At 35.0% G+C, this 19708-nt stretch overlaps 1 protein-coding gene across 16 annotated transcripts in view; it reads right to left on the bottom strand.

Annotated features, from left to right (window-relative positions):
* ptprub (protein tyrosine phosphatase receptor type Ub) overlaps positions 1-19708 on the bottom strand; it is a 454717-nt gene that overhangs the window by 301262 nt on the left and 133747 nt on the right. For all 16 annotated transcript variants that reach the window (XM_087285299.1, XM_087285297.1, XM_087285296.1 and 13 more), the window contains 1 exon segment: positions 7890-8018. In XM_087285299.1, coding sequence (XP_087141425.1) covers positions 7890-8018 — 129 coding nt within the window.

Consider the following 19708-nt stretch of genomic DNA (forward strand, 5'->3'; position numbering starts at 1 on the left):
GTAAATAGTCTTATCTTCTAAGCAAAAGTTAGCTCAGTGTCGTGCTCTGAATGAAGATGATCGTGAAGGACTGAGAAAACACAACCGGCCCTGTTTACCACAGCACAATGTTTGCATATCAAGACAGAAACAACATGAAAGGACGCATTTTGCCACTCAGTACCACGGCGGTTTCTGACCTAGTTTCCCAAAGCCAACGCGCCCCATGTTATGAAGATCAAAATCTGCCGGTTATTGGGTATGTGGAAGGGTTCTCTGTGTAAGAATGCATGTTAAAGGAGACATATTGTGAAAATTGGACTCTTTTCCTTGTTTAAGTTTTATAATCAGGTCCCTGGTGCATCTAGTAACACAGAAAATGTGAAAAAGCACAACCCAGGAACTTTGTTTTGGTAAGGCTTTTTCTGCAAGTATTTGAAAAATGAGCTGTTCAGATTTCGCTCCCCTAGTGACTTAGGAGGAAACCTTATTATAATATTACCACACCTCAATCCGCATCTTTGTCCCAATAGTGCTGCTGCAACAATCATGCCCCATTCAGACTGAGCATCTGCGTTAATGAAGGGTGTGTTTGCAGCTCACACTGATGAGATTGTCATATTGATGACACATCAATCAAGCAATCACATCAAGCTTGGACCACGACAAAAAAAATGCGCAGAACTTACAGTAGTATATATATATATATATATATATATATATATATATATATATATATATATATATATAACATACATATACTAGTATATATATATATATATATATATATATATATATATATATATATATATATATATATATATATATATATATATATATATATATATATATATAACATACATATACTATATATATATATATATATATATATATATATATATATATATATATATATATATATATATATACACATACATAAATAAATTATATAAACATACATAAAGATTGATCATAAAGCACATATTAAGCTTTTCCTTCATTTTGATAGACCGCTATCTTCTGCTGTTGCACCAACGTGATTGGCTAGCGCAGGTATGAACAAACTCATTCCTAGAGGGTTGGACTGCATCCAAAGTTGCACACTATATAGTTGTACTATATAGTACACTAAAAACAGTAGGCGAGCAGAGTAGCATGTTCGAATTCATAGCATTTGAAAAAACAATATACAAGAAGTACCTGGATGATCTACTACTTCCTGCAAAATTCTGAAGTGTGCATCCGATGGACGCTACGCTGTCCTATAATGCCGTGTGAGAGAATTCATAAACGGGAGTGAAGTGACGCAACTGACGCGGGTAGGTCACATGATATGACAAATGGTGGATGTAGTACATCAGAGATCCATTCATACTACCAGTGGTGCCCCCAGAAAATTTCCTTAGTTATGGCCAGAAGAGGCCACACCAAATATTGGGATGGCACACAAAAAAAGAATGAATTCAGTGTAATGATATATTTTTGTTTCTTGTAAATGAAATAATGTGGTTTTAATTAATTTAATTAATTACTTTTGAAATATTGCAATTTATACCTTATTTATTCAGCAAGTACAAGTGCAAACCACATAAAAATAAATATTTAGTTTGAAAAAACTTTTCATATATATAAACAACTTTTCATTTATTTTACATACTTTTATTATACAGCATACAGTATATGCCATGTCAAAAATTAATGAATATATATTTTTTTAATTTCAATATTTTACATTTAAGTAAGTACATTTAAATTAATAATACCAACAGAAAAGTAATTGGGGCGGCCACTGTTTACACAGGGGTGGCCCCTGCATACTACTCACTCTCATACTATATAGAACATACTTTTCTAATGGTCGTAATAATTCAAATTCAAAAGTACTACCTTCTCAAGCAGTAGGCAATTTCGGACACAACCCTTGTGTCTTGCTGTCTTTCACTCCAAAACTAAACACACCTGAACTTGCTAATTTGTTGTCTTCAAGATCACTAGAAAGCTATAGGCAGATGTGTTTGATTATAGTTGGTTCCAGACTCAACATAAATATTCTGTGTAAATTTACTACCTTATCTTCATTTTTTGAAGAACCTCCACCATCCACCCCATCCCCCTTGTCCTCTTTTCTTGATTAATCCAGGATTGGGCGACACAACAGCTCTGTGGCTAGCACTGTTGCCTTACTGCAAGAAGGCTGCTGGTTCAAGTCCCAGCTGGGCCAGTGGCATTTCTGTGCAGAGTTTACATGTTCTCCCTGTGCTCACATGAGTTTCCCCCGGGTACTCCGGTTTCCTCCAATAGTTCAAAGACATGCAAAATAAGTGAACTAAATAAACCAATAGGAACAGTATAAGAGTACTATAGTAGTGAGCTTCACCGCATTGATAATCAAGAAATAGGCCAAACTAATTCGAGGAGCTCTCAAGAGCTACCTGATCTCTTACCCCCTTACATGCTCATTGACCAGGCCTTGTGCTCAATTATATCTGAGCATGCAAAACCTGCTAACATTATAAAAAAATGTTTAAGTGAACTATTGAAATGTGCTTGTTAACATGCTATGTGGCTAATGGCTAACCCTTGACTCTGACTGTATTCAAAGAGAGTGTTAAGTCGGGTTACAGATTTTTTACATTTTACGTAAGATTATAGAATTGTAGTAATAGTGTCATGTTAGCATGCTAATCGGCAAGTTGAATGAAATTTACTCGACAACAATTAAATAATACATTCGTTAACTCTTCATAAATGTAAAAATTGTAAGCTGGTAACTTCTGATATTTTAGCTGTGTAATGTCTGCTTGTTTTGTTGTTTCTGGAATGTTAGAATAGCATGTAAAAGCCCTGCCCTCTTCTGCATAGCAGCAGCTCATTAGCATTTAAAGGGAGACGTACAAAAACATTTTGTTTTTGCTTTCACCTAAAAGAGGGCATATATTACAATGCATAATTAATGATCTCTCAGGAAAAAAATCGAAGAAGCCCTGACAGACCTCACAGATATTTGATATCATATGAAAAGGGAATAAGTCTTCTTTATACTCCCGCCGAAGGGTGAATGTGTCACGTCGACGTATCTTTACGTTCACACCCCCAAACACTTCCTGCTGTGTTTTCAAGGTGTGACATCATTCTCACCTACTTAAACTTTGCACGCCTCGACTCATCTGCTGCCCTCAGAGCAGTGAATGTCACCCGACAGACAGTCCTCTTTAATTAAACCCAGAGGGAAATGTATTAATTACTGCACAACGCCGGTGACTGCGGGTGAAGTGTCTTAGGTCTGCATATGATTAGAATGCTAATTATGATGCGCTATGGGAAGATTCCATCATATTCAACTGTCCTGATGATTCATTCATATTTTCAACATGAGCTGATTAGAGTTTGGGTTTTAATGGCTTAGCTAGACTTTTCACACTTTTGACTTGTTGCTCTGCTGCTTACTCATTCCAAATCAAACGGTGCTGGATTTCTTTGCTTTAACACAACAGTTAGTTCATATCATAAAAAATACTGTAAAGGGTATAGAGAACATTTGGTTTAATTAAAAAAAGATATATTATTTACTTATTGGAAATATGAATAACTATTCAATAATTGCAAAATGCGACTCCTGTAAGATTTATCTCCTAAGATTTACTGAATTAAAATTGTTAAAAAAAAAAAAAAGAAATCCAATGGAAATTGATAATATTTAAATAATAAAATAAATAAATAAATATGATCGTATTAAAATTTGTATTTTTCATTTTTGTAATAAATAATCATTTAAAATAAAAACTTATAATAAATTGAATATTAACAAATTCATTATATATTATATGTTATATTATATTATATTATATTATTATATTATATTATATTATATTATATTATATTATATTATATTATATTATATTATATTATATTATATTATATTATAAAAATGTCCTCTACAATTACAGTACCATTTGTCTCTTTAAACAGATTAGGGACAGCCGGTCACTCCTCTGTAAAGTCCTATTCCTCTGGTAGTCTTTGACCTTCCATTCAAACTAGTGTAGATTACAGTGTCTGTCTCACATTCCCATTGAGATATGCTTTTTCTCAAGCCTCCCAGTCCACATCCCCTGTGTTTTACATCACTGCCGAAAAGCTCACCAAGTTTTTATCTGTTTCATTGTGTCATCAGCGTCCCATCTCACCTCGATCCATCCGTCTCTTTCACTGACTTACCACCTAATCCAATTACTAGTTCTGCACTTTCTTGCCTCCCTCTGCTTGTTTTGATCCAGTTTCAACAATGGCTCTCAATAAAAGACCCTTCCCAGCAGGCCGTGCACATCCATCTGACACTTCCCGTTCGGAATGGGCTACATTTCAAAGAACTCATTGATTGTCGGGATTGATTCTTTTCCAACTTCTAATCACTTCTGTTCGCTCGCTTGACACTGGCAGAATAAGACATCAAGAGAAGAGACCTGCTGATGTGCTTATAGATCTTGCTCTCTTTATCTTTCTTATTAGGTGGCTTGTTTTGACTGGTCAGAGAAGGTTTAAAGGTGAGCAGGGGTATTCTATGAATTTCCTTAAAATAAAACACAAATATTGGGCATTAGACACCTTATATTCATTAAAGTGGAACTATTAAACACCTTTTACAAGATGTAAAATAAGTCTCGGATGTCACTAGAGTGTGCAGGTGAATTTTCAGCTCAAAACATGCCACAAATATGTTTTGTATCTCTTTTAAACTCCCCTTTTTAGGCTTTAATCCAAAAATCGTGCCAATCTTGGGGTCTGTTGCTTTAAATTCAAATGAGATTCAAACGTGCATGCTTTAGCATAGAGGCAGATTTACAACAGTACTAATGTTATGTCTGTGAAAAACTGAAAATGTCAAAAGAAGTTAGTTTATGGAGATTACAATTTTCATATGTGCATCCTGAAGCTCCATAATCATAATGCCTCTTAATCACTGATATAATTTTTAGCAGGTGAAAAACTCTATTGGCAGATGGCTGCTTCCCAGTTAGTGCTGTCAATGCTAAGAAGGGAGAGATCATAGATATATACATTACATGTCAGCAACCCTGCTGTTGTCTATTAGAAGAAATGCGTCAACAGAGCCGCCATTTTAGTACAGGGTAGCGCTCCTTTGAAATGAATGCGGAACCAAGGTGCGGTGGAGGACTGTGGCCATCCAGAGCCAGAGATATACACACATATATACATATATCTATGATCGGGAGTTTTCCCAGTTGTCAGTATGCAAATATTTTTTTTTAAATGATTAAAATTATAATTTTACATCACTTTTCCACATTGATGGATGTGACCGTATGGGCATTGCCGACAAAGAGTGTGTGTTTGTGTGCATGGAAATGTCCTATCCTCCCTCCCTGTTTAATTTTATCTACTCCAAGTCCTGAAACACACCCCCACTCGTGCTTTCACTTCTCATTCTGACGGAGGGAGCAGTTCGTTTTGAATCCCTGTTATGAACGACTCGTTCACTTAGCCGTCAATGATACAAGTTTCTGGCACTACAGCATCTTGTCGTATTTCATAACATTTTTTGCTTATTTTATTCAACAAAACTAGCATAAGCCTGGTATTTAGTGAGAGTTGGTGCTCCCTTGTCTTATGGTGAATGCAGTAAGAGACAGTATTAACATCAATAATGTTACTTGTTAAGCACAAAAGCTCATAACTTATAAAAACGTAAAAAACTAAATCTTACCTATGAAATGTGATACCTTTGTGCTTTGTTTTGCTTTGTTTGCTCATTTCTACACCCGTACACAGCACTAAAGTCCAACATCTTCACATTGGCACACTGTCTTGACCAGTGTGGTTGAATGACATTTGTCCCGGGAGCACTGTACAAATGTGGCGGCGCTGTTGGCGCATACTCAGGGTCCGTATGCGACATCTAGTGTAAATATCTATGGGGAGAGATCATCACTATTGGGCAGGGTTTCCGCCTCTGTTGACATGTACAAAGTGTTTCTGAAGACTGTTTTTATCAAGTGGGATTATACAAAAATGTCATTTTTACCACTATATTCACACACTGTTAACTCACAATTAATCCCTTATGAAGGTAATTTTTGCAAAATAGCTCCGCTATTAATAATGCATTTTCAAAATTGACTTTACTGTCAATAATAGATGAGATTAAAACCTTGAACTGAGCTACACTTGATAATGGAATAAATGTCTTCTGAGATGAATTTACTTCATTATTTATATTTATTTAGCTTATTTTAAATTTAAAAATGTACTTTATTAATTTTGTTACATTTAATGTATGTGAGTCTTATGTTGTTATAATTTATATTATATGCCAAAAAACATATTTATATGATAATAATATTAAATATTAAATAAATATCATCTTCAATAAAGCAATATAGTGAAATTTCTGCCATGAAGCGCATGCAGGCTGATAAGCCACCTAATCTGCTCCTCTGTCATTAAAGACATGATGCAGAACAGCATCATTCTACGTTGTTAAGCTGCTGCGTGTTTTCTGAGACCCTTCTCCACCCCAGCTCCACCTGTGTTGACATACATATACATTACATATACATACATATATAGTATGTTTGCAGCAGCAGCATGTTATATTCACAGGTCTCGGTACTTCCTCTACCATAATAATCAAAGCAGCAGCAGCGTGGCAGATTTATACAGCCAAGACCAACTACTAAAGCATTGCCATATACTGTACATGTTCACTGCATACTAAATCCCGAGAGTGTTCATGACAGAAGTAAATTTCCTTCTATAAATACATCAGAACTTGATTAGTAATAATCAATATATTTTTGATAATTTTATAATTTTAATGTTATAATAATTTTTGATAGAAATATGCATTGGTTAAACCTTTAAAGGCATCTATATTTATATATATTTGATTTTAAACAATCAAATTCCAGATTCAGATAGTTGTATCTTGACCAAATATTGTCAAATCATAACAAACAACACACATAAAGTCAGCTTTCAGGTGATGTATACATCTCAGTTTCCAAAAACGTCAGCTTATGACTGTTTTCTTTGTGGTCTAAGGTCACATTGGATATAGTTATCCAAGTTCAGTAATTCAAAAAAAAAAAAAAACATTATGTATAATTTTATCATTTGCATATACAGTCTCTAAAATGTATTCAATTCTGTAATCATGTATTTATATAAATGTATTTCTAATACATACTACAAACAGTTAAAACAATACATACTAATACAATACATAATTAATTACAATTGTAATTTTTAAGATTTTATTGTTTGGTTTTTAGAACTAGAGAGCTGCTTACAACATGAATTTCCTCTTTCAAAAAAATTGCTATAACATTTATTAAAATAGCAATAATAATATATATAATATACAAGCTGCGATTTAAAGCTAGCAATTTGAAAGCTGGTTAATGCTGTACTGTTTCGAAATGTATAAAAAACCTTCATTAGTAAATGGTTTGTTGACAACTTTAAAAAACTATACTGGAATTTGTCAAATAATAATATTACTGTCCTTTTAGACCTGCTTTTTTCCCTCACTTTAAACAATTAGTTATTGATTCATTCAATTTCCAGTTCACAACAAGAATATATCAATTAAGCGCTATCAAAATAAAAGATGACTTGACTTGCGTGTTCTAAGTACTTCCAGATTTAATTCAATACAAAGACACCAATTTATTTAACACAAAAACTTCCCCAATTTTTTTTCAAACCTACGAATAAAACAAGTCAAATCTAAAGCATGTGCTGCGATGTGGGCCGGCGTTCCAGCTGTCACTGCAATGGGGCCAGTAGGAGGGCATCCGAGACGGATGGGGCCACGGTGTGAAACGGTTTTGCGACACAGTGTGAAATAAACTGCTGGAATACGAATGGGCAGCGGCAGGCAGACTCACCGCGCAGGAGATCAGAGGTGGAGTGTGGCGAGGCATGGGCGCGAAACAGCTGCCAGTCAAAGTCATCCTCCTCCCCTTGGCTGAACTCACACAGACTGGGGTCCGAGTCCTCATCAAACGTACAGCCCGCTGATGAGGGAAGAAGACAGAGAAAGGAAAAACACATTACATGAAGGAATTTCTCACATTAAAAACCTCAGACTACAGGCCCAAAACACTGTTCATTTTGAAGTTTTTGGCTCTGCCTAATGTTTCTTTATACTAATATAAATAAGACATTTAAAATACACTCTTGAAGGGACAGTTTACCCAAAACTAAAAAAATGTTTTATTATTTACTCAACCTTTAACACAAAGGTGTCAAAACCAGTTCCTTAAGGGCCACAGCCCTGCAGTTTAGTTCCAACCCTGCTTCAACACACTTACCTGTAGGTTTCAAACAAGCCTGAAGGACTAGAACTAAGGTTAAGGTTAGAACAAACTGTGCAGAGCTCCGGCCCTCCAGGAAGTGGCTTTAACCTGTATAAATTTCTTTCCGCGGTTAAACACAAAAGTAGATATTTTGAAGAATGCTGAAAACCTGTCACCATTGACATCCACGCTTGTTTTTGTTATTTACCATGGAAGTCAATGGTTACAGGTTTTTACCATCTTCTTTTGCGTTCAACAGAAGAAAGAAACTCATAATGGTTTGGAAGCACTTGAGGGCGAGAAAATAGTGTGTACTTTTTTATTTTTTGGAAGAACTGTCCCTTTAAGTGTTTCTTAAATAGCACAAATTTGTGTCAGTGGATTTATATTTTAATACAGTAAATATTTTTAAAGGCCATATTCTCAAAATGAGTGTTTTTTTTCTCTCTTTCTCTGAGCCATACAGTAAATCTCTGCTTGAGCAGCACTTACAAACCTCACATTTGTATTCTGAAGGGTTTTAGACGCAAATGTGCATACATAATTTACCTGATTATATTATATTATAACATTTTACTCTACAAAACCATGAAAATTCCTTCTTTTTCTGGCTAGGTTACGTTTATTATTGGAGTGATAAAAAAAGAGTGTCAAAATCCTTTCTTTTAATAAAAAAAATGAAACAACTGAACCTGACTTCATCCAATGTTAGTTTGTTTTTTCTGATATTAATGTATGCAAATTAGTGTTTTTTTTACATACCATATTAGTGTTCATTTATATATTTAAACTTGTAATACATAAATGTTAGCAATACTTAAAGGGAAAGTTCACCCAAAAATGAAAAATGAAAGTTCACCCAAAAAAATAATAAAGGGTTAAAAATCACATGATTTTAAGCCTTCATGGGTTCTTTCTTCTGTTTAACACAAAAGAAGATATTTTGAAGAATGTTGGGACTTCCATAGTAGGACCAAAAATACTACATAAGTCAATGCATCAAAATATCTTCATATATGTTTAACAAAAGAAAAAAAAAACTCGGATAGATTTTGCAAAAGCGATGGGTGAGTAAATGATGGCCGAATTTTCATTTTTGGGTGAACTATCCTTTTAAACTAAGGAAGTCAACTGAGGAAGTGTGGTGATACCAAATAGTTATTTTTTACCCTATTCACCTGCAGTGTCTTTCCTGCTTCCTGCTTAAGCTGACAAGTCTCTGTACATGAATTATTTAAAGCATCCGGCTGTATATTTAAAAGCCTCCGGGCAATAACATTTCATTTGGACAACATTTGATCTGTAATTTGTTGACACTAAAAAGTGCATTACAATACAACTCGTCAGTCGTCTCGGGAGGTTAATATGGCTGCAGGCGGGCGTATTAGGACCCCCTGGTTCGCCAGCCTAATTAAGCAGCCGTGTGTTGTTTGGGTCTCTGTTTCATCATGTGAGCCCCTGTGATCTCAATTCTGTTCAGCAGAGTGAAAGGTGCCAGACTGAACAACACCCACATGTATCCCGGGCACTGGCTCTTCAGCCTGACAGTGAAGCATTCAAGGCACACAGCACTGACAATAATAGACATATAACCCATCACCTCTGCCAATCAATTATCAATTGAGGATTTACTTATACAACACAAGCAGAACTCCTGTGACAGATCAATATTTCTGCAGGGACCAAGTAAATGGCTTTATGCTGATGATACACAGGTCAACTTTTTGAGCAACTTTTTAACCGATTGGCGTAGTTACCCCATGTGTTACCTGGTAGCTTTTTTATGCCATCATTTCCCAAAAATAACTGCATCTGATTAATAGTTGCAATGCTGTCAGCCTTGCCAATATTATTTACAGTAAACAATACAATATTTTTATTAATATTTTTATTATATATATTTGACTTTAATGAGGATGATGATTATTATTATTAAATGTTGTAAATATGTATTCTTCGTTTTATTATTGTTATTATTATTATTATTATTATTATTATTATTTATTTTATTATTATTATTATTATTATTATTACTAATTAACTGGCAGCACAGTCAGTAAAAAATATAATAATAATAATAATAATAATAATAATAATAATATGTATTATTATTATTATTATTATTATTATTATTATTATTATAAAGTACAATAGGAATTATTATTTCTATTATTGGTGTTGTTTTGCTGTTGTTGTTGTTGTTGTTGTTGTTGTTGTTGTTGTTGTTATTATTATTATTATTATTATTAATGTAAGACTAAATATATTTGGGTATAAAATAATAGAAAGGCAATAATAATAATAATAATAATAATAATAATAAACATTTTAATAATAATAATTATTATTATTATTATTATTATTATTATTATTGTTGTTGTTGTTATTATTGTTAATAGTAGTAATAGTAGTAGTAGTACAATAGGAATTGTTTTTCTAATATTATTATAATTATTATTATTGTTATTATTATTATTATTATACATGTAATTGGACATGAAACAGTAGGTTATTAATATTATTATTATTATTAGTAGTAGTAGTAGTAGTAGTAGTAGTAGTAGTATTAATATCATAAGACTAAATATAATTGGATATAAAACAATAGAAATGTTAGTTAATAATAATAATAATAATAATAATTATTATTATTATTATTATTATTATTATTATTATTATTATTATCCTTATTAAATTATTACTGTATAAATAAACACTGGTCATGTCTCATAATTTGTATCTCTATATATTATTATTTCCAGTAATCCTACCACCGTCTCTTTTTTTGCCACGTTAAAAATCCCATTTCAGCTCCAACACACGAAGTCCCATTCAAATAATACCCACACACACAGTTCATGGGAGTTCAGTAAAGTCATGTCAGGCTTTGAACATGGGGGTCAAGTAATACTTTAAGCTTCCTATAACTATTCCAAACTATTATTTTAATCCTTCAGGGACTTCCTAAACTCAGCCTACAACTGATTTTGGCTTCCCATTACATTTAATACAGCAACACATTCCTGACCTAAGGGGCAGCAGCTTAATGTGCCACAGCCTGAGCACCTCACCACATCTGCTGCGGTCTCGAACATTAGCCTTGTAGGGTGAGAATGAGCGGGTAGCAGCGGCGGGACACAAATCCCAGTGACATGCTGCTGACTCCATCGCGCAGTAGACGGGCAGAGGAACCATGCTGGCAAAGGCTTTGACATTAACTATGACATCAAGGTGACCCTTATAGCTGAACGCCTCATTACTGCCACCTCTGGGCTTGTTTGACAATGGACGAACAAGGGCACTTTGATTTCTGACTAAAACAATAAAATAGCTGCCGGGATGTCATATATGGAATAGATGTCATTTCAAAATGATTGTGCTTAAAGATTTTAAATACAACTGTACACTGTAAAAAATCTTGCTGCCTTAAATAGTTCATTCATTCATTCATTCAGTCATTTATTCATTCATTCATTCATTCACTCATTTTCCTTTGGCTTAGTCCTTTATTTATCAGAATTCCCCACAGCAGAATGAACCGCCAACTAATCCAGCTTATGCTTTATGCAAAGGAGGCCCTTCCAGCCCAACACAGTACTGGGAAACACCCATACACTCTCTTATTCACACACACACACTCATACACTACAACCAATTTAGTTTATTCAGTTCACCCATACCATATGTCTTTGCATTGTGTGGGAAAGTAGCAAAAGTATAAAAAAAATATCTTAAATGTAAATAATTTCATTGTAATAGAAAATATGCTCTGTCAAGGCATATCTGGGGCAGCTTCCAATCATTGTCAAGTGTAGTAACGTTTTCAAATGGTGCATGGAAGTAATTAATCAGCCTTAACAGAGCGGGGTCATGTGATTCCACATGCGGTAGGGAAAATTGAAAATCAAATCGATTATTTCTGAATGTCGATTTTGATTACTTCTCAATTAATCGCCCAGCCCTAACTTACATTAGTCAAACTGACTAAAAATAATAAGTAAAACCTTGTTTAATTGCAAAAAAAAAACATGAAACCTGATTAACTTATTAAAAAAAGTTACAGTAACATTAAAAAAATAGTTGTCAGGACTTTGTTACATAATTTTTTACAGTGTATTTAAAAAAAAAATCCTTAAAGCAAGGATTCTTTAGACTGATTAAAATTAAGGTAGTAAGATTAGTCTACAATAATAGCATAATTTTGGCAAAGAAAGTTAGCTTGCAACAAAACAAACAGTCAGTATAACAATATAACATAGTCACTATACTGTGTTTTTTCTGTTTCACCAGAGAAAATAATTTCAAATCAAATCTCGAAGCTAAACTGCAGTGTTTTAGGCCCTGTCCACATGAATAAGACAGGACAGCAATCCACCTGTTTTCACATTTGCATTGACTTTTATGTAATTGTAATATAGTTCAAACTCACGAATCAAGGGATGGAGGAGGCAGGTTCAATATTTTAATAAATAAATACACACAAAACAGGCAGCCAAAGTCCTTCAAACTCCTGTCGTGGGACACAGACAGGTTGCACCACAGGTGGTGTTCATCAGAGCTTGCATCATGTATTTTTGTAATTGTACCTGCGCAAATACTTTATTTCACGTTTGGTGTGAACCTAACGTAAAAGCCTTTTATCGCCACCTGTTGGTTTGGAGTGCCTTTAACATTCAACACAGTTTAAAAACCCATGTACAGAACATGTGGACATAGTGTTAATCTGTATTGGAACAAACAGAACGAGGCAATGATTCAATGATCTGTTTATGAAGACATCCATGTGCTACTTTCTAAACAAAAATAATTGTTAATGTCTGAATTAGTCAATACATTTATTTGACTCTGTGTGTATGTTTTAAATGGTAACATGTTGCTTATTTTCTTTCTCTTTTGTATTTTAATATCATCCTGTCCTGTCCACAAATGCATTTCCTTTCAAGCTTAATATATTGTTGTCAGTGTCCCTGTCCAAGTAAATACATTAAAATTCCAATCATTCAACAAGACAGCAATTCTTCACCAACTACTGCCAGTTTTAGTGTCATACTCATTTATCCATGACAGGCCTAAAAACCAGGTCTCAGCCTCAGATGTCACACTCCCAGAGTGCTGATTCACTGATCTTTATGGCACACAAAACTGGAAGCTCTTCAGCAGTTTTGAAGTCATTACCCGATTGGATGGATTCCCTTTCTGTGAGATGTGTGTGTCGTTCTTCAATGGTACACTTTAAAACAAAGCCAACACTATGTCAAACCCACTCAAATGTCAGTTGAGCTGTCTTGTTTACAACTGTGACAATTAACGATTATAATTACCAGGTATTTGCCAAGCTGTCAAAAGGTTTTGTAGTTATGGAATAGATTCTTAAAATGCAGCAAGAGTTTTCCTTGCCTGTAGCTATAGAAACATTGTTATATTTTCTCACAGTTAAACATGCTGTGACTGGACACTTTACATGTCAAATGGCTTACAGATGCTCCTGAGCTAATGAAAGCTACTATGGACTTCAGAGCTTCATTATCAGTATAAAGGTCTAGATATATACATGCTTTTTAAATTTTAACAATTTACAATAAGCACAGGAATATATATATATATATACATGAGTACTGAAAATACACTCTGACAAGCCACTTAATTAGATACACCTTACTAGTACCGGGTTGGACCCCATTTTGCCTTCAGAACCGCCTTAATCCTTTGTGGCATAGATTCAACAAGGTATTGGAAATGTTCCTCTGAGACTTTGTCCATATTGACAGCATCACACAGTTGCTGCAGATTTGTCGGCTGCACATCCATGATGCAAATTTCTCTCTTAGGTGCTCTGTTGGATTGAGATCTAGTGACTGTGGAGGCCATTTGAGTACAGTGAACTCATTGTCATGTTCAAGAAACCAATCTGAGATGATTCGCTCTTTACGAAATGGCGTGTTATCCTGCTGAAAGTAGCCATCAGAAGTTGGGTACACTGTGGTCATAAAGGAATGGACATGGTCAGCAACAATACTCAGGTAGGCTGTGGTGTTGATAAGATGCTCAATTGATACTACTGGGCCCAAAGTGTGTCTACATGTCTACATGCTTAAATGCATTGAGTTGCTGCCATGTGATTGGCTGATTAGAAATTTGCATTAACAAGCAGTTGGACAGGTGTATATAGGGTATATTCACTGCTCAACTGTCATGACAATACCCAGACCTGATGTTCGTGATTTGTGAAAAGTAAAAAATTTACACTAAAATCACTCCACGACTCACAGTTTTACATGCTGCATCAGTGAAAAGACTCACAATCACTAAAACAGAAGTTCCAAAAGTATTGTTTTTGTTTCTGATGATCAGCAAACAATTAAGTCCAATTATAGTGTGACACAGGCACCCCACTATGCAAAAACATTAAAGCCGGGCTCAAACTACGAGTTTTAAGACAATTTATCCCTCCAGACAATCTAAAAACAAATCTCGTCCAGAACTTTGATTGGTTCTGATCTCTTGCCAGGAATATCTGGTAATATTAGATGTTACAGACCAAATTTAAAACTTTACAATCTGCTTGTAGACACATCTAGGACCTCCCAATAAGATACAGAATTAGTTATTAAATTGGGATGGTAACTCTGTGTCAGTATCTCCACATAGCCAATGCGTGACTGTGAAACTAGCTGCTATAGATGGGGAAGATGGAGAAGTTCGTGGATTAAATGCAGGGGGACATTTAATTTTAAAGAAGCCAGCTCATGTGCTTTTTATTGAACGGTCATGCCATCATAAGCATGCTGCGTTTAAGATCTGCTTTATTTAAAATCAATGATTTTCCCTGGCTAATTGAACTATGATAAAAAGTTAAAATATGAACATATATTTTACCATAGTATTTTCAGAACTAACCTTCTGCTCCTGACAGCACTTGCGTTTAATCTGCTTTCATCTCGTTTTATGCTTGAACAACAAAATGAATACTTAAGTCTATTTAACAAGCTATATTTTAATCACATTACATTATCCATCAAGTAAACGGAACAAGGATGGTCTGGCATTGCCTTTGCACAGACGCATACTAGTAGCTGAACGACTTTCGAAGTTAACTTTTATGTTGAGTCAACGTTAAATATTCACCGCAGACACCATTGATAAGACAAGAAGCAGATATTTTGCAACATGACACAATTTGATGAATCATAACACATTACCACCAATCACTAATTTTAGTGCAAAACAAATGCAGTCAACACTTTCATTTCAATAATAACCCAACATTAGCACGGGCTAGTTTTAGTGCTTAATAAATTCAGTCAGCACATTGGTCACCGCATGTTCTACTAAGAACGTAACAATAACAGATATTTTAGTACAGAAGTAATGCATACATCATCAGCACATAGAACAGATTCATGACAAGGTATTTATTAACAACATAAAGGCTCCTACACACCGGGATGCTTTTCGTTTGCGTTTATCATCAGCGATTTACAAGACGTTTTTCCATATTCAAACCCAAGCGCTTTTCACTGGCATAAACCAGAAGAGTATGCACAATCACTCTTTGACGTTAGATGGCGCTACACAACTTTAAACTTCCGACACCAGAATAAGAGGAAGTTCACATGCTTGTTGTAAAAAGTTACTGGTGACTCGAACAAGCATGTATGGTTGAAGTAGCAGCTCCAGCTCTAGTGATGAAGAAATGATTATTGTTCAGCAGTGCAATAAGCAGCTCCACGTTCATATCACCTCTGGGCATCTTCTTCAATGTGTGCTCGCATTGGCAGTTTTGCGCTTGAGCGCCTCCAAGTGCTGTTTACTGTAGCTTCAGCAGCTCCGTCCACGTGAACAAAAGTGCTGATTTGATTGGTGGAGAAGGTTTTAACGTGGCGTGTCAAAAAAAAAAAACAAGCATTATTTTTTTTTAAATGACGCTTTTGCACCTGGCGTTTTGTGCATTAGTGTGCACGATCACATTGACGCTCTTTATTTAGTCACAAGACGTTAAACATCGATGGAAAACGCGAGCAAAAAAAGTCTCGATGTGCACGGGCCTTAATGCACGAAAGCCTTAAGCTTTAAGTCTTACACTACAGAGTCCTGATCAGAAGCAGATTTTACTGCGATGATAGGCCAGAAAGATAGTCAAAATCTTCCTCAAGTCAAAACTTTTCCGCTTTTATTGGCTCATCTTGTTCATCACATTTCTCCCAACTGAGTGCATCGTCATCATCTTCACCTGGAATGATATTTACACATGCTAAGAAGTTTGCCACACAAACGCACCTCTTAACTACATGATATAATGATGCGGAGCACAATATCTGTGATTGGTCAGTTTGGTAGTAGTGCGAAGCGTGGGTGGGGTCTAGAGCTGTGGGATCAGAGCAAGGCCAATGGCTAAAAGATTTAACAATTGTCGAGTACCATGGAAGAGCCCCAGATTGATATTTTTGTTTCTGTGTAAACCTTATGGGTAAAGTTGTTGAACGTTTGTCAGTTTTTTCCCCTTTCTACTTAAAAGAGAGCTTGCGCTACCAAAAAAGCATAAAAAAACACTGGCAAAGAAACTCAACACAGTAGACTCCACTGGCTATAAGTTTTTCAGATGTGTTATTGCCAAATCAGCACAGACAAAACACAGATCTTTTGACGCAGAAGTATAAATAAGGGTTAAGTATGTCTATCATAAGATTTTACAGAAGAAAATCAGAAGAATATCTTCGATATGTTACGTGATCATACTGTACTCCTGTAGCGTGAGCCAAGCCTAAGCAAACCAAATCAGAATTGCAGTTAAGAATCAGAATCATTTAATTCCTCGCAATTCCAATCCCTATTACTCATGTGAGCCAATTTATTCGAGAGAACAAAGGAAGAATAGTGCTTCAGTCCCAGTAGGTTTCATTTACAACATTCGCTAACAGTTCAGCATAGGGATTCAGGGGAAAAGATAGCAAAGCTGACAAACTGAGACCTTCTTTGGGCAATTACTCCTCTTCTACGAAAGCCAAAGACATTTGAGACGTTCTCCGACGATCCTGAGAGAGACGTGGACCGCCCAGCTTTTATTTTTTTTTCCATCAGCACATGTTCTTGAAGCCAAGCACAAACGATTTACCATCAGCAACAATCAAGTTCTGCTCTCTGCTCCCCTTGCCCCTCGCCTCAGCCTCAGCCTCGTCATGGCTGCCTCCAATAAGTAATTACAATATAATTTGGCACCGCAACACAACACAGAGAAAACATCAGGCTTGAGCCACTGCCAGGGTTGAAAGCCCCTTGGCTAGAGAGCACGGCGGCTTTTGTGTGCGCAGGCTCATCCGCTTGTTTTGTTTATTAATGTGAACAAGTTCCCTTTGGAGAGCTAGGCTGTTATTAGCCTTCATTAAATTTTTGAAGAATTGGCTTGTCGGAGCCCTCTAAGGACATACCAATGAATCCTGCTGCAGTCAGGCTATCAGTAACTTCAATGTGGATGAAGACTTCTATTACAGTATATCCAAGCCTTTTTCTTTGGAAGATATGCTTTCAGCCAATTTATACTGTCAACAGATGGTTATTAGACGGAGAATGTTCTGATTGATTCCATGACAGTGTATCTTCGAGCAGAAGGATAACTCTTAATGATATAAATGTATTATATATTTTAAGTGCAAGCCATTTTAGTCTATGATTAGTGGTGGGGTATTTTCATATACTTTGATAGATTACATTTATAAGCTATGTGCAATATTGAGAGGTGTAGTGGGAAGCACCTTTAGCCTACATAATTATTATCATAACATAATGTTTCAAAGAATATACTGATTAATGCCAAATAAAATAGACTACTTAATCTTTTACGCATACATTGTTCTAAAAGTAGCCCTCAAAAAGTAGTTTTAAAACAAATTAAAATAAACATCATACAGATGTTTGGATTTTATGTTCATCTAAAAAATGTTATGTTAATCTAAGTTACTGTATAAAACCTAGATAATGTACAGATGTTTTCAGAAGGAAAGACTACTTAGTGTCTCGCATCTCAAAATGATTTTAAATACATTTCTGTTTTTTTTTTTAAAAGGACTTGTATTACTTAAAACATAAAACGGCCATAAAACAGCAAAGAAAAATAGTACAATACAATGATCCATTCATAAAGAGAGTCATTTGCTTTGTTTCTAAAAGATTCAAATGTTTTCAGCGAATGATTCAGTTTAAAACTGACAGTTCCTAACCAGTTATTTTACCAGCAAGTTACCAGCTCAACAGAATCTCTGTTGAGATATGTATAATTCATATCAATCAAAATCACTGAGTCATTAACACTGAAATTCAGTCTGGAGTTGAATTCATTGAGAATTCTGATCAAACGACTGTGTGTGTGGAACTGCATTCTAGACCAGTGATTCTTAATCGGTGGGCCTCAGCGATCCTGCAGGTGGGTCGCGAGATCGCTTAAAATTACCCTCTCAATATTATACTATAACTTTTGGATTTCAATAATAATATGGTTTATTAAAATGATCGAAGTAATGCACTTTCTTCTGTTCTCTGATTGATTACTTCGAACTCGGTACATAAACAGCCTCATGATCGCGTCTGCAACCAATACATGTACATTCACAAAATATGCATGAAGTGAAAGTGAAAGTCTCTCTTTGTGTATTTATGTGTGAGCTATTTAATATATCCACTTAGTTGTCTAAATTAATGTCCTGTGAGTATTTTATAACGGACAATTCAGGTAGGATCTTGCGAGGCTCAATGGTGTTTCTGCCATAATATGCAAAATAAACTTGCATATGAGCTTCAGACATGCTCTGGCAAAGCCGTTCACTGTTCCTGTCAGTGATCTCCCAATAACATCCAGCTACAACCTCAACTGCCATCAAATCGCGTTTCAACAGACTTAGGATGTTTTACTGTATTTTACACTTTTTGTCAGTATATTTTTCAATAGTAGATATTTAATAGTAGATATTCAAGTCCAGTTTAAAGCAGAACCTGGTCTTTTGCATTCTCCCTGTTGACCTGTGGTTCTCTTCGAATCAGTGTATGTTTAAAATAATAGTATATATATATATATATATATTTTTTTTTTATAAAATGCTGATAATAGAAAATAATAGAAGGCAAAGCAAATGTTTATGGTGGGCCTTCAAAAATTGATCGGAGAAAAAAGTGGGCCTGGAAGTAAAAGAAAAAAAGTTGAGAACCCCTGTTCTAGAATACTACTCTCACTAATACAAATATGGTATTAATATTAATAATGGCATTAAAATATGGTTTAAAAATATGGTAGAAATTGTAAGGCTAATATGCTAATACATGGTTTTTTAACTCAGAATTCTGATTTTGAACTGACTCGTTCAAAAAGCCTGATTCAATCAAGAATGAAGGCCACTTCTTTGTGCTGCTCAGAGCACCTA

This window comes from Danio rerio, chromosome 16 (genome assembly GCF_052040795.2).
Source record: "Danio rerio strain M-AB ecotype USA chromosome 16, GRCz13ab, whole genome shotgun sequence".
NCBI lineage: Eukaryota > Metazoa > Chordata > Actinopteri > Cypriniformes > Danionidae > Danio > Danio rerio.